The 12,959-nt window shown below is 43.8% G+C and overlaps 2 protein-coding genes across 4 annotated transcripts in view; one reads left to right on the top strand and one right to left on the bottom strand.

The window, feature by feature from the left end:
- The window catches only part of LOC105195832, a 109,955-nt gene that overhangs the window by 31,357 nt on the left and 65,639 nt on the right, over nt 1-12,959 (top strand). The window lies entirely within an intron of this gene.
- Nucleotides 1-12,959, bottom strand: part of LOC105195790 (protein jagged-1) — a 99,468-nt gene that overhangs the window by 25,340 nt on the left and 61,169 nt on the right. For both annotated transcript variants that reach the window (XM_011161396.3, XM_011161395.3), the window contains one exon: nt 912-1,208. In XM_011161396.3, coding sequence (XP_011159698.1) covers nt 912-1,208 — 297 coding nt within the window. The remainder of the gene's footprint in view (nt 1-911; nt 1,209-12,959) is intronic.

The raw sequence follows: 12,959 nt of genomic DNA, 5'->3' as shown, positions 1-12,959 counted from the left end.
GGATGGGAGACCAGCGGACCGGAAATCCCTCGCGTGGATTCGATAACTCTCTCGCGCCTCCTCGCTACCACCTCGGTTCACCACCGTGTGTAGACAAAGGAAATCGGGACTAGAAATTGGCGATTCATCCGAGTGGCGAGTAATAAACGCACGACTCTTACTCGCTGTTGGTCGTTAGCCTTATATACGTTGCGAAAGAATGGCGCCATTCGCCGTTCACACTCGGCAAGCTTTCGGCGATTTCGAGAATGGGAGCTCGAATAAGAAACGAAGGTAGTCGGTATACCCACACATATAGTGTCGGCCTCCGGTCCCCAGCCCCGGGGGCGGCGTCGCTAATGAGACGCCGCCGCCGCCGCCGCGCCGTTCTCTTCCGTCGGCGTCGTGTCACGGCGTCGATGATAAATGATCTGTAGCGGCCGATTCGTAAGCCCGAATGTGTCGTCCCCTCGTTACGACTTCATCCTCTCGCTCGTTCGTCTTTCGGCGCGACGTCATTGTGCCGGTGACCAAACAAAATTACGGTCCCGTATATATACACCGGTCAGCGTCATTAATCGCGGGACATCGAATTAAAGCCTCGTCGCGCCTCGTATGTACGCGGTGTAACGGTGACCGGTTGAGATTTTCAGCCGAGCGACGTTCGCGTTCTCACGGATATTAGATGATGCTGCGCGTGTTTTGGCACTCGAGCGACTCTCGGATCGTCCGACTCGGGATCCGGATGCCTTTTCTCCATCCTCTCGACGCGTATTTAGCATTAAACGCCTGAATTCTCAGCAAACGTTATTAGCGAACGTCAAAAATGGCAATGTTGGCGAAATTCTTTTAACATGATATCGTGCAGTATTTATATCGCAATTAGGGAAAAACGCGTATAACAATTATTGCTGATATAAGTAACTACTCACGGTCCATCGGAAAGTGAAGTGGAGTTGTAGAGTGACGGGGTCGGTGAGGGTGAAAGTGTTCGGGCCGAGGGCGTGACTAGATACGTTGCCGAAGCTACAGGAGCCGATGGCGGTAACGTTCGACTGGTACTCCTTGAGACAGAGCCAGAAGGCCGTCGAGCAGGAAGTCGGGCAGGGTGGAAATTCTCCTTTTCCGCCCCCGCCTCCCCCGCCGCAACATCTACCGTCCACCAGGGTGCCTCTGTTGTTCGTCAGCGAGAGGATCTGCACTTCGAAGTATCCGCTCGCGGTTATCGCCTGTAGCAGTAAATAGAAACGTCTTTACAATTAATTCTAAAACTTTATATTATATCTAATATTCATTCTTAATATATTAAATTTCTTTAATTTTAAATATTAATAATCGTCATTCAATTATATTACGTTGAATGTCTAATGTCTAAAAAAAAGAAGAAAACGCTCTGTCTAGTATTAAAGAACTTTTGTCAGATGAAATAATTCATGCTTAGATGCTATACATACATGTATAAAGTTGCGTAAAGACTCGTTGAGTGTAGCATTACTTGTTACAAGTTTGCTTCGTAAACCGTGAATTTAGAGAAAATGAACGATAAGCGAGAGAGGGGAAGAAATGAGGAGCCCTCCCCCCTCTCCTCCTCTTCCTTCTAGTATTATGAAAGACTTTTTCGTAAATTTGGTAAGCCGCTTTTACATCACGCGCGGGAATCTGAAAAGGCCTCGGGTTACTGTCCATTATTGCGTATCGTGGAAACGGAAATCTCGTGTTAGCATCTCACAAGTCAGGAGAAAGAGAGAGGGAGAGAGAGGCCTCAGGCGAGTGCACCGAATGCAGCAGCAGCAGCTTCGGGCCAATCTCGGAAAAGAAATCGAGCAGTTTCGAAACTGCAATCACGGCCGGGCAATTTTCGAGCTCGCCGCGATACTGCGTGCCGTTACGCGCGATATTCATCATACATTCTACATATAAGTATATGTGAATGATTACTTTTTCCTCACTGTTGCGAATCTGAGTTCCTTATACGCAAATTCAGATAACGACATGCAAACAGTTTAATATATAGTAATTCGAATGGTAAATGGTATGAAAGCGCATATCAAGACACACAAATAAAAATTGAATATATCTTTCTCATAGTTTGTCCTATTTTAATCTCTCCCCTTTTATTTTATGATACTGTGTCGTCCAATTATTTCGAATCGATTAAGAATACTTTTAGAAACTAACACGATAACTATATACAACTCATACAAATCTACTTTCTCGAGAAAGCAATTTTGTTATAGTTTAATTCATTTGAAGCGCTAACTGTGAGTAGGAGTATAGAGACTTGCATTGTACATCGCGAGCGCGTGTATAGGATATGTTCGACATGGTACATGCACGTGTTCGTGCGCGTGTGTATACGTATACATGACACACGTAATTATCGTAAGAGTAAGATCGAAGGTAGAAAGCGCAAAGGATCGTCTGCTGGCCTTTGCTTTCCATAACGCGTTTCCCTCTACGTTATATAAGTTCGTCTCGCGAGTGACATTTTAACGGGTCGGCACAGCAGACCGCTGAGCTCTCGCGGCTCCGGTTCGGGAGACGTCGAGGATAAATCAAAGAATAATTGAAAAGCAAACCACTTGGCGATCGTCCGCGTGACGATAATCGAGTGATTCAAAAAAGGCGGAGGAGCGAAGAGAGCGATAACACAATGGAATTCGTAATGAATTAGATCTTTTGTGCGCTTCGCACAATACGCACACACGACGTATAGAAATTCGCCCAAGCCGCGTAATTTTGTGCCTTTGACTCGCACAATATGCATAGTAATGTACACTTGGAGCAATTGGGAGAAATCGTTAAAAAAAAAGTGAATTAGCTACTAAAATATCGTTCAAATTCAGTACTTCAACAATAGTTGAGTCGTATCTATTTAGAGGCTATTCAAAATATTGCAATTTGCGAAGCAATCTGTTCCACCGTGTATCATGTCGCTCACGGTGGAATGCACGGGCGGAGGCTCGTTTCAATAACTTTCAAATGAACGTTTTGTGCTTTACGATCAAGCTGTTGCTCGCGAAGACGATTTCGCGTGTATGCGATTCCATCGCCGTAAAAATAGTATCGCGATTTATCTTCGCGTTAACCCGACCCATTCGGCAATAGTAATAACTATTCTCGCAGCATCATATAGCATTTATTAACATCACTCGGTGCTTTTTGTATGTCGGAAAATGAAGCTCGGAGCTTCTCTCTTTCTCTTCGATCCGTCGTGTCATGTCGTCAGGCAACGTCAGACGTCGTCGTCGTCGTCGCGATTCTCGTTTATGACGACGGACGTCCGTACGGCGATAAATCCCGTCGTACGAGTTTCCGAGTGCGCGCGGTGACGAGAGCCGCGCGTTTGTTTGGAAAGCGAACGCTGTGTGTAACGACGCGCGCGTACGCGTTTTATTAGCCGAGCATACTTATTCTGGAGGCTCTCTCGGCTTCGCCGGTAACCTCCTGCCTCCGTGCGGTCCAGCGATAGAGCTCTCTCTCTCTCTCTCTCTCTCTGGCTAGCGAGAGAACGCGCGCGCGAGCGTTTGCAAACGCGCGCTTCGCAAACTTTGCACAGTCCGCTCACGTGCCGACGAGAAATTGTCGGACGACGAGCAAGCTGGAGATGCTTTAAGTTAGCCGACGCGGAAGAGCCTCCCCGACGGAGTCGCGGATGGGCGCTTACGGACCATCGACCGGGAGATGCTCAAGAAAATCGCTCGTGAACGCGACCAGAATGTCCGATGAAATTTCGAATTGAAAAAAAGAACGTAACGCAAAAGACTTTCCTGATTATATTTTGACAGCGTTTGCATTTTTCTTGTAAAATAATGCAACGTTAGTGATGTGAATATTAGGTACGTAAGATTGTATGAAAAATGTACAAGTCATATGATCATATTATACAACGTAGTATATATCGAAGACCCTACACTAATTTCTTCCTACGATTTTATTCGAAACCTTTAGCCCAGTACTTTCTCACATCGTCGATGTTAACCGCCACCCAACGATAATTAAAGTTCCTTGGGTTGTTGAGGTGTAATAAAAGTGGACAACTGATATTAACGATCGCTTTCCTATTCCGATACCACACCTTCCATCTGCGGAGCGATTATTTCTTTTGTCTTTTGCAGCGACGCTCGCTTTCGCGGTTATTAGGTTGAAAGTTCATCCCTTTCTAACCATATATTATACGTACATTGTAATAACTCTATTGCCCAAACTGGTTTTCACGATTTACATTAAAATATAAAATTGTTAATTTATACACAATGTTCTTACCTTCGAAATATCAAAGAAGACGCTACTGAAAAGTCTTTTCTTGTAAAATTTAAGTCTCTCAACGATGAACAGAATCTGGCGGTTCTAACAATAAGTTCCGAAAACAATTAAGTTAAATTTCTAGTCAAATTTCATCATCCGACGAAACAATATTTTAGGGGCATTTTATTCTCGTCGCGAGTGTGTACCGTTGCTATCAGCGTGTGCACACCTTGGTAACCTGTTGCATTAGTCGTATGTAGGTATATGTATACGTATATAAGAGACGAGCAGAATGACAGTCACGGCAGTATATGTGGTAGCGAGTTGTACGAGCATGAGTTGTGTATGCGTGCGTATGTGCGCGCGCTTGCTCGCGCGGCGGTCGGTCGGTCGGTCGGTCGGCGTTCGTCGAGAAAGAAGAGCCTTTCCTTTCCGCATAGCCAAGGTGCAGCGAGCCATACCTCAGTGCGCCTACTTTTATATACACTCTCGTGGAACTCACCAAGTACGAATAATTCGCCCGACTGGCCGAAAAAAAACGCTCGCGGAACGCATACTGAGAAACGACTCTACCGTGTCCTCTTCAAGTACATCTTCCTCCTTCCTTTGTTCTTGCCTCCTTCTGAGGAAACTCATTTGCTGATGTAAACCGCGAAAATCAACTGCCGTTTTCCAAAAGTCTACTTAATACATTTTCACACTTTTTCTTACGAATTTGTGATTTTTTTCATTGTGATTTTTCGTCGCTAAATAATAAAGAAGTGACATTTTTATTTAAGTAATATTTTTTTGTCCAAGTCTTTTTGGAAAAAAAATCTTACAATGGTACTATTGGCACTTTGAATTAATTGAGAATATTATACGAAAAGATAAGTTCTAGAATCTGATGCATACCTTTTCGTAATTGTAATTTTGCACTTAACTCGAAAATAAACACGTTTAAAAAGTGGATAAATATAGAAAGTAGTGGATAAATATAGGTTGTACAAATCGATTGTTATCGCTGATCTCATTAGCACGGCGTAAACGCGCACAGTACATATATAATTATGTAAATACGTAATTATACTCAGCTACGATTATGTAAATCTACATAAGAGAAGTGTTCTTTTAATATCTTAATTGCGAGTCTGCTACCGTCTGACAACGCAGTGGGACGCATCGATAAAATTACATATAAGATACTCGGTATCTTATCATTAAATGCTAACACTAATTGGAAAACGCATCTCCGAAAAATTTCCATTTAAATTAATTAAATTAGCCAAGTACCTCAACGTTCCCTTAAATTACTTGCAATAAATGATACCAAGTAATCGATGCACCTAAATGGAGAAAAAAGAATCGCGTACGTCAGGGCGCGGCATAATAATTTTCTAAAATTGATTACATAAACTTCATACTCTATACGTTAATAAAGCAGTGGAAATTGCACTTTTTTTTTATCTCGGTGATCATCGCGAATTAAATGATGTGATTGATCATTCTGAATTGCAGAAGGAAAGGACAAGAATAAAAGCGAGAGAGAGAGAGAGAGAGAGAGAGAGAGAGAGAGAGAGAAAGGAAGAGAATTAACAAGAGAAAAAATAAAAGCAAGCAGCAGCAACAACAACAACAGCAACAGCGACTGACGCGATTTCGGTTTCAAAAATTGTCTAGGCCTTTCATTTTATTTCTGAGCTCCCAAGTCGTAGGTAGTAATTACCGGTGGCCGCTACCTGCCCGAGTGAAATAGACCTACCGAACACCATTTAATTTTACACCGTAGGATCTGCACGGACAAATCGTTTTGGCGTGCGTGTGCGTATTCGTGTTGGTCCCGTATTGCACATCTCGTTTCTGCGCTCCGCTCCGTGTATCTCGCACACTTGCATGCTCGCTCGCGTTTTACAAACTCGTGTGTTGCCCCAATACTACGGGCTTAGGCCATGCCCCTACGGTCCATATATCTCTCTCTTCATCCTCTCCGCGAGAGATAGGGAGACCTATACTTAATATTATTTGCTACCCACTCGCCGGCCCCATGGCAAGCCCACCAGACTACCTTTAACCTGGCCACAAATTACCGAAATAATTAAAAAGTCTTACTTTGCGTGGGAAGTTTCACGAACCCCCGCTACTTTCTCCCTTTATCATTGCATTGGTTGGGTGGATAAGACAGATTCGAATCGAAACATCTGAGCCTGATTGAATATTTCTTTCAAGCTTATTAAAGATCGGATTTTATTCGAGATATTCCTCGATGCGACGTGTATCCTCAGATGTTATTGAATAAAATAGAAAAATGTCTTGGGTGCCTGCTTAATTATATGTCGATGGCTTTGAAATCGTTCAGACGCATCACCTGATCGAGTAAAGTTTGCTAGGCATTCAGTAAATTAAAAGTACTAAAATTAATAATTCCTTGAAGTGAGTCATTCTTCGGTGGCTGAGACAATAATTTGATTTAGTCGTAAAGAGTGCATTTAAGATCGAACAATAAAATTCAAGTAATATATTTGTCTCTGCGATAATTATAAGACAAGTAGGTCTCGTTTCGCCGCCAGACAGAATTAAGTTTTCATGTCTTACATTTTCTCCAATGATTAAAACAATTATAAAACCATAAAACTATTGTCCATTGTTCTCCTCGATCTCCTACAGCAGGTTCAAGGGGATTTACCCAAAGAACTCGCAAGTTTTCGCGAATGTGAATGTGTAGTACGCCTTACGCTTTTAATCTCAATCGAACGCGATTGACGAATGTATCGTCGTGGAAACTTGTTATCGATGCAACAAAACAACAGGGCATTATCGATGAGCTCTTGTTAATCCCAGACGAAGGACGTTAAGACTCGATCGAAGGTTGAACTGAGAGATCGGCCGACGTCTCCTCAGTTTGAACGTCTTCTACCTGTCCTGTGTAGCCTGCAAGAATTGTGGGTCCGAGAAACGGCGGGAACAGGTGTGAGTCGGGACTGTTTCGTGGTTTGCACGCCTTTACGTAAGGTGTCTGCCTGAATACAGACAAATATATCGATTTCATTCTGTTAACTAATAAGTGTGTGTATGGCGTTCGATAAAATCTCAATAACGATTACCTTATTCCAATCGAGTGATTATCGCTTCGTATATCGCTTTCCTTTCCAAAGAGGAAATCTGTTCTCGCGTCGTCCGTAATTAATTCCAAGTCAGTAAATGCGACTTAATCGGACATTCTTCATGAAATTCGTGCCTTTTTACATAATGTTTAAAACGAGTACTATATTTATTAATTGGCAATTGCAGGAAAGTTTGTTATTCTAAAATTACTACGATTTGTATCTTTAACATTTTTAGTTTAAAATTAATTAGCAAACGACCATAACAAGATTTATGATTATTTGCTTACACTCGATCAAGAACTGCTATTACGAGCGTCACTCTTGAATGCACGAAACCGTAACTTTGTAAATCGAGTTTTGTCCTGGCTTGCCGGTTTTATTTTGCGGTTGCTTTTCGCAGTAAAGAATTGAAAGTGTAAAACAATCAGCCGAACTGCCCGAGGCACTAACACAAAAGACCGTCGCGCTGATCCGCGTACAGCGAAAAGAAAGCGGTGCCTGCAGTCTCTAATCACTGGACTATAGATTACGAGGGCGATTATTCTCGATTACACGTTGTGTAAGTACTCGCGACAGTGGCCAAGGTGGAACGATTACGCTGGTAAGCCGAGTAGGGCGAAACGCGATAATAAATTAAAAGGAAAAACGTCGCCCGTTGATGGGGCGACTAAGCGTTAAGGCGCGCACTTAATCATAATCGACGTTGCTCGAGCTCAGTGAACACGAAAATGAGCAACGAGCCGATCGTACGGAGTCCCCGTTTGAATTTCAGATAATCTCATTATTGAAATTTCCGAATAAAACAAACTGCCAACGATAAATCCCGCTGCGTCATCCTTCTAAACGGCCGACCGTTTGCGACGCATATTTCTGTCACGTGTGCTATTCACGTACGTGAAATGTAACATGCAAAATACACGCACTATGCATTTAAGATGAGATGTAAAGAGGAACTCCTCGCGTTCAATGATAAGTGCTACATAATTCCAACGAGTGATTTGACTCGTTGGTACGGTATAGCAATTATAATTTAGGTATAATATATAATAAGTTGAGTGCTTTATTGGTTTCGTATGTAAAGATAATACAGCATACCGTGTTGAAGCTGCATCTTCGCGGAAGAGATGAAAGGGTATTAAGATATACATTTTTAACCACCGACGCGACACTTGTTCAAAGAACGCGACGCGAAGTGGAGTAACTGTTAATGGGCTGTCTCGGAGTTTCACCGGTCACACCTGCCAACGTTCATCGAATCGTCATTCTTTTGTCCACGGTCGTCGTCGGTATAGAGAACAAGAAAACTGGAGGTGACCAATGAAGCACAGAAGAAAGAGAAAAAAACACGTCTTTTTCCTGGAGGCGATATTCGCGTAATTCCCGCACTGACAAACTCTTTCTGCCGTTCCTTCTTCTTATCCACTGTTCTCGAATAACGGAGATGATCGACCAAGAAAATTCGATTACGTCAATCAAAAGAAATCGTGCCAATGTTTGAGAAAAAGACAACCATCCCGGTAATCATATCGAGTCGACCGCCCAAACCGCCATCAGTCGGAACATGATCCTTTCTTGTCGTCTCTAAATGCGATAAGATTTAGTTTCTATGTGAGTACTCATACAATAGAAATTGAATCGATAAATAAATTGCGAGCGCGAAGAAGCTGCGAACAAACTCGGTGGAATAACCAGCTGAATTAATATCCATATCGTCACGTGCTACTTAAGCAATTCCCATCGTGCCGTCGTATCACAGAGTGGCCCATTACGCTCGGCGCGTTTCAAAACTCGTGAGGAGCATCCGCGACTCGTTTCCACGAACTCGTAAAAGCTCTCCGTGTAGATTCGCTCGGCAGCCTCCGCTTCTCCACCTGATGTTGCCCCCCTCACTACTGACGAACCGACGGACGGGAAAAAGGACTCGCAGGCACGCACCTGTGCGCCGCCGCTGCCGCCGTGGTCCATAGGGTACACCACATCGGCTGGGCCCAGCGCCACGCCACGCCACGCCAGGCCACGCCACGCCACGCCACGCCATGCCACGCCACGCGGGGCAACGCCACCGGACCGCATTATCTGTCTATCTGCCGAGCATTCGCCGAGGCTGCTCGCCTCTTCTTCGCCTCAGGGCTGATTTTTATAGGGGATTCGCGTGACCGCCGGCTAAACGCTTCGCTTTAACCCGGCCCCGGCTCCGCTTCGGCTGCTGTGCGCCCGCTCTCTCTCTCTCTCTCTCTCTCTCTCTCTCTCTCTGTTTTCATCTCTTCCCGGCCTGCCCTTCATTCTCCGCGCCGTGCCGCCACGGCTTTTTCCTCGAGCCCAGCTTCGGCCACCGCGCACGTCTTTGCCCGGCGGCTCTCATCCGCGCGGAAGGCGCTTCTTCTGCCCTGAAGGGGCAGAAGATTTCCTATTTACACCCCGGCTATCATCGCGTTCCGCGTTATTTCCGTACTCCCGCTCTTTGCTCCTCATTTTTTCAATTCTTGCCGAGTTTGAGATTGATCTTTTATTTCTTTTTTTTCTGTTTTTTTCCGCCATTATCAATCTTTCTTATTTTCTTCGTTGTTGCACATAGTATAAATTGTAGAGCATCGAATCTTACCAATTGTGCCGCACATTCTCCTAGTTAACCGGAGTTTTCACTTTCGAGGAGCATTCCTGCTCGTCGTCTTTCCGACGTTGATAATTGGCTACGCTGATCGGACGCGGAACGGAATGGTAACAGAGATAAAAAAGAAAAGAGAGAGAGAGAGAGAGAAGAAGAAGAAGAAGAAGAAGAAGATGGATCGAGGTGAGAGATGTGCGAGAAGATCCTTGGTTCTCAGGACGAAAGCGGAAGAAGGTACAGGCGCGCTGGCTTTCGTCCTGATCAGATTGTCGTCGTCGTCGTCGTCGTCGTCGTCGTCGTGCAAAAAACGCAAGTAGCGTAGGACGTATATACGTCTTGCTCAGCTTTATCTTGCGTCTGTCACGCGGAAGAAGTCGAGCCATCGGTCTATGCGGCGAATGCGTAACCGCAGATTTTAATTAAGACCCCGCGATAGATCGAATTTAACGATCTTACGTTAATTAGCCGCGCCTCGAAATATCGTCAGCGCAATAATGATGACGCAGTGCGAAGAGACCCGTAATCGCGCGAGCGTGTAATTACGGTCTCAGTTTGACCGCTTTCAAGTTCTTCTAAACTCGGATCCCAACGAGGCACGCCGGAACTAAGGCGGGCGATCGAGGCGATTGTGTTCGAAATAATCGTGTTCGAGATTCCGCGAGTCAATCGGCTACTTAATCAATCACGCTCGATTAATTATACTCCGCTCACGTCAAACCAAACTTTCTTGTCGAGCCTACGACTTTGTCTAAACGATTGTAAAAGCTATTGAGAAAATTGCGACAGCGCACATTGGCGAGATAAGATCGGCAATATAATTTCACGGCAAATTTTCTAAGATATCAATGGAAAACTTTATATCGAAATTGCAGAAGACACTAAGAAAGTTAGAGACGCATTGTTAAAAACCATCAATTATTTTCTACGGTTGCGCTAATAATCATCGTTACTTATTAACTAATGAGAAAAGATTTTTTTTTTTATATAATGCTACGTTACATAAGGAGAAATGCAAAAGTACTCATTTTCACGAGTAGCTACAATTACAGTTACTTTTCGAATTATCAATCAAGATTATTACAATTCAATAAACGTTAGTGAGAGTAACAACACACAATTACGTAACACGCGTATTCGCGTGTGTAATAATAACGTAATCGTCAAGTCGAACGAAGCATAAAGTGGCTGAATCGTCCATAAGTACAATAATGTAATGTAGAGAATATCAAAGACAAGAAAGAGAAAGAGAGAGAGAGAAAGAGAGAGGGGGGGGGAGTAGTACTGATTGTTTATGAATAGAAAATAATCGCAGATGCACTTTAACAGTTGGAATTGAAATCGAATAGTGCAACTTAATAAACCGCGTTTCTGATATTACACGAGAGTTAATAATAATCCACGGTATGTTCAGCAGCTAATTAAGCTGCAATGATGGGAGACGCAATGAATTATTATCGCGGCGGCGACTGATAAAAGTCGAACCGAAACGAATCTCGGATGCATCCCGCTGCATATATGCAGACGTATGCGGATCGATCTCAGCATCAGGAATCCATAACGGGGGTTTACGATAATTGTCGGCCTCGTGCAATTTCAAGCTTAATAGACCGGCGTCTCTCTTTCTCTATCGGGTGATCGTCCGCGTCGTCGCGGAATCTCCGCCGCGAAAAATCGCGATGAGAAAGCTAGCCTGCCGATCCGCCCGTTCGTGGTGGTGCTTCGATATTCGTTAGTCAGGCCGCATCAACACCTTCCGATTCGCAAGGCCGCGGCTTCCCGTGAAATTGTCTTTAATCAGTCGGTTCGAAGTTGATCGCGCTCGATTAACCGCGATTGCGCGCCGCACAACTCACGTCGAATAAAAATAAAAAATAAAATACTTGGTGGAGAACTCTGAAGGCTAAAATAAAAAAATCGTAAAAACGCAAAACAAACATTGAAAATGTAAAATTAAATTAATTAAGATTAATTAATTTAGTTTGTGATTAATTAATTCAATAGTACATTCTCTGGTTATAAAGATAACAATATTTTTAAAAGGAATAATTTCTCATATGCCATATGTTTCAGTAACGATATAAGTATAGAGCACAATCGTTTTATCATATACATCTAAAAATCATGTGCCTACTTCCGGGTTGATCTCAATCGCAGGCTCATCGATCGCTGTGGCTGAAGGAAGCGTCAGCTGCGCACGTGGAAAGTCTTGAGAATCGCACAAGAAATTGCGCGGAAGTAATCGCTTTGCAAATTACAACGCAACCGTGCGAAGGCTAAGTTCCCTTTCTCAGGTTCACATATATTTTCTCGAGGATTTTTTTTCGCGGCTTGAATCTCCTGTAGGTGAATCATAGAGTGATGAAATTCACGGGAATGGAACAGTTAATGCTTTTTCATTAATATCTTTTTCAAAAACTACTTGTACACTTTAAATAATTAACTAATTTTTTAGTCGAAAGGCGAGATATTTTGACATAGAAATTCTTTCAAATATAATGTTTTTTTTTTTTTTTTTTTTAACGGAACACGCAGAAGGGTCAGAGAGACACACACCGGTACAAATCTATAGACACGAGATATGCGCTTCTTCGGACTTCGGGGAACTTTTTTCGGCATCGCGCGTTATAACGGTAATTCCGCTCGGACTGTAATTGAAAGAGAGCAGCGCACACAATGCGGCAGCAACAGCAGCAACGGCGGCGGCGGCGGCGGCGGCTTAATTGCACTAGGTCGAAATCATCGAGGGAACGACGAACGAACGGATTGCGAACCCTCTTCTCTACCGCGGTCTGTTCTTCGAAAGTCGTTTATAAGAGAGAGGGCCAGGAGAGGAGGTGACCCCCGGTAACTCCAGGTCGGAGCGAGGCAACGCTCCGGCTCCTAAGCTCCCATTATTCGTCGGGTTCAACCGAAATTGTCGATCGTTACGGAAGCGTAGATTTGCTTGCCTCCTCGCTGGCGAACACACGCATCATACTTTAACCCGGCAATTTACATTTGATATTTATAATTTAATCATTTTCGCTCGTGATTGTGGCTCT

This window comes from Solenopsis invicta, chromosome 4 (assembly GCF_016802725.1).
Source record: "Solenopsis invicta isolate M01_SB chromosome 4, UNIL_Sinv_3.0, whole genome shotgun sequence".
In the NCBI taxonomy this organism is placed as follows: Eukaryota; Metazoa; Arthropoda; class Insecta; order Hymenoptera; family Formicidae; genus Solenopsis; species Solenopsis invicta.
Note: the sequence above shows the minus strand (reverse complement) of the source record. Positions and strands in the feature narration are given on the sequence as shown.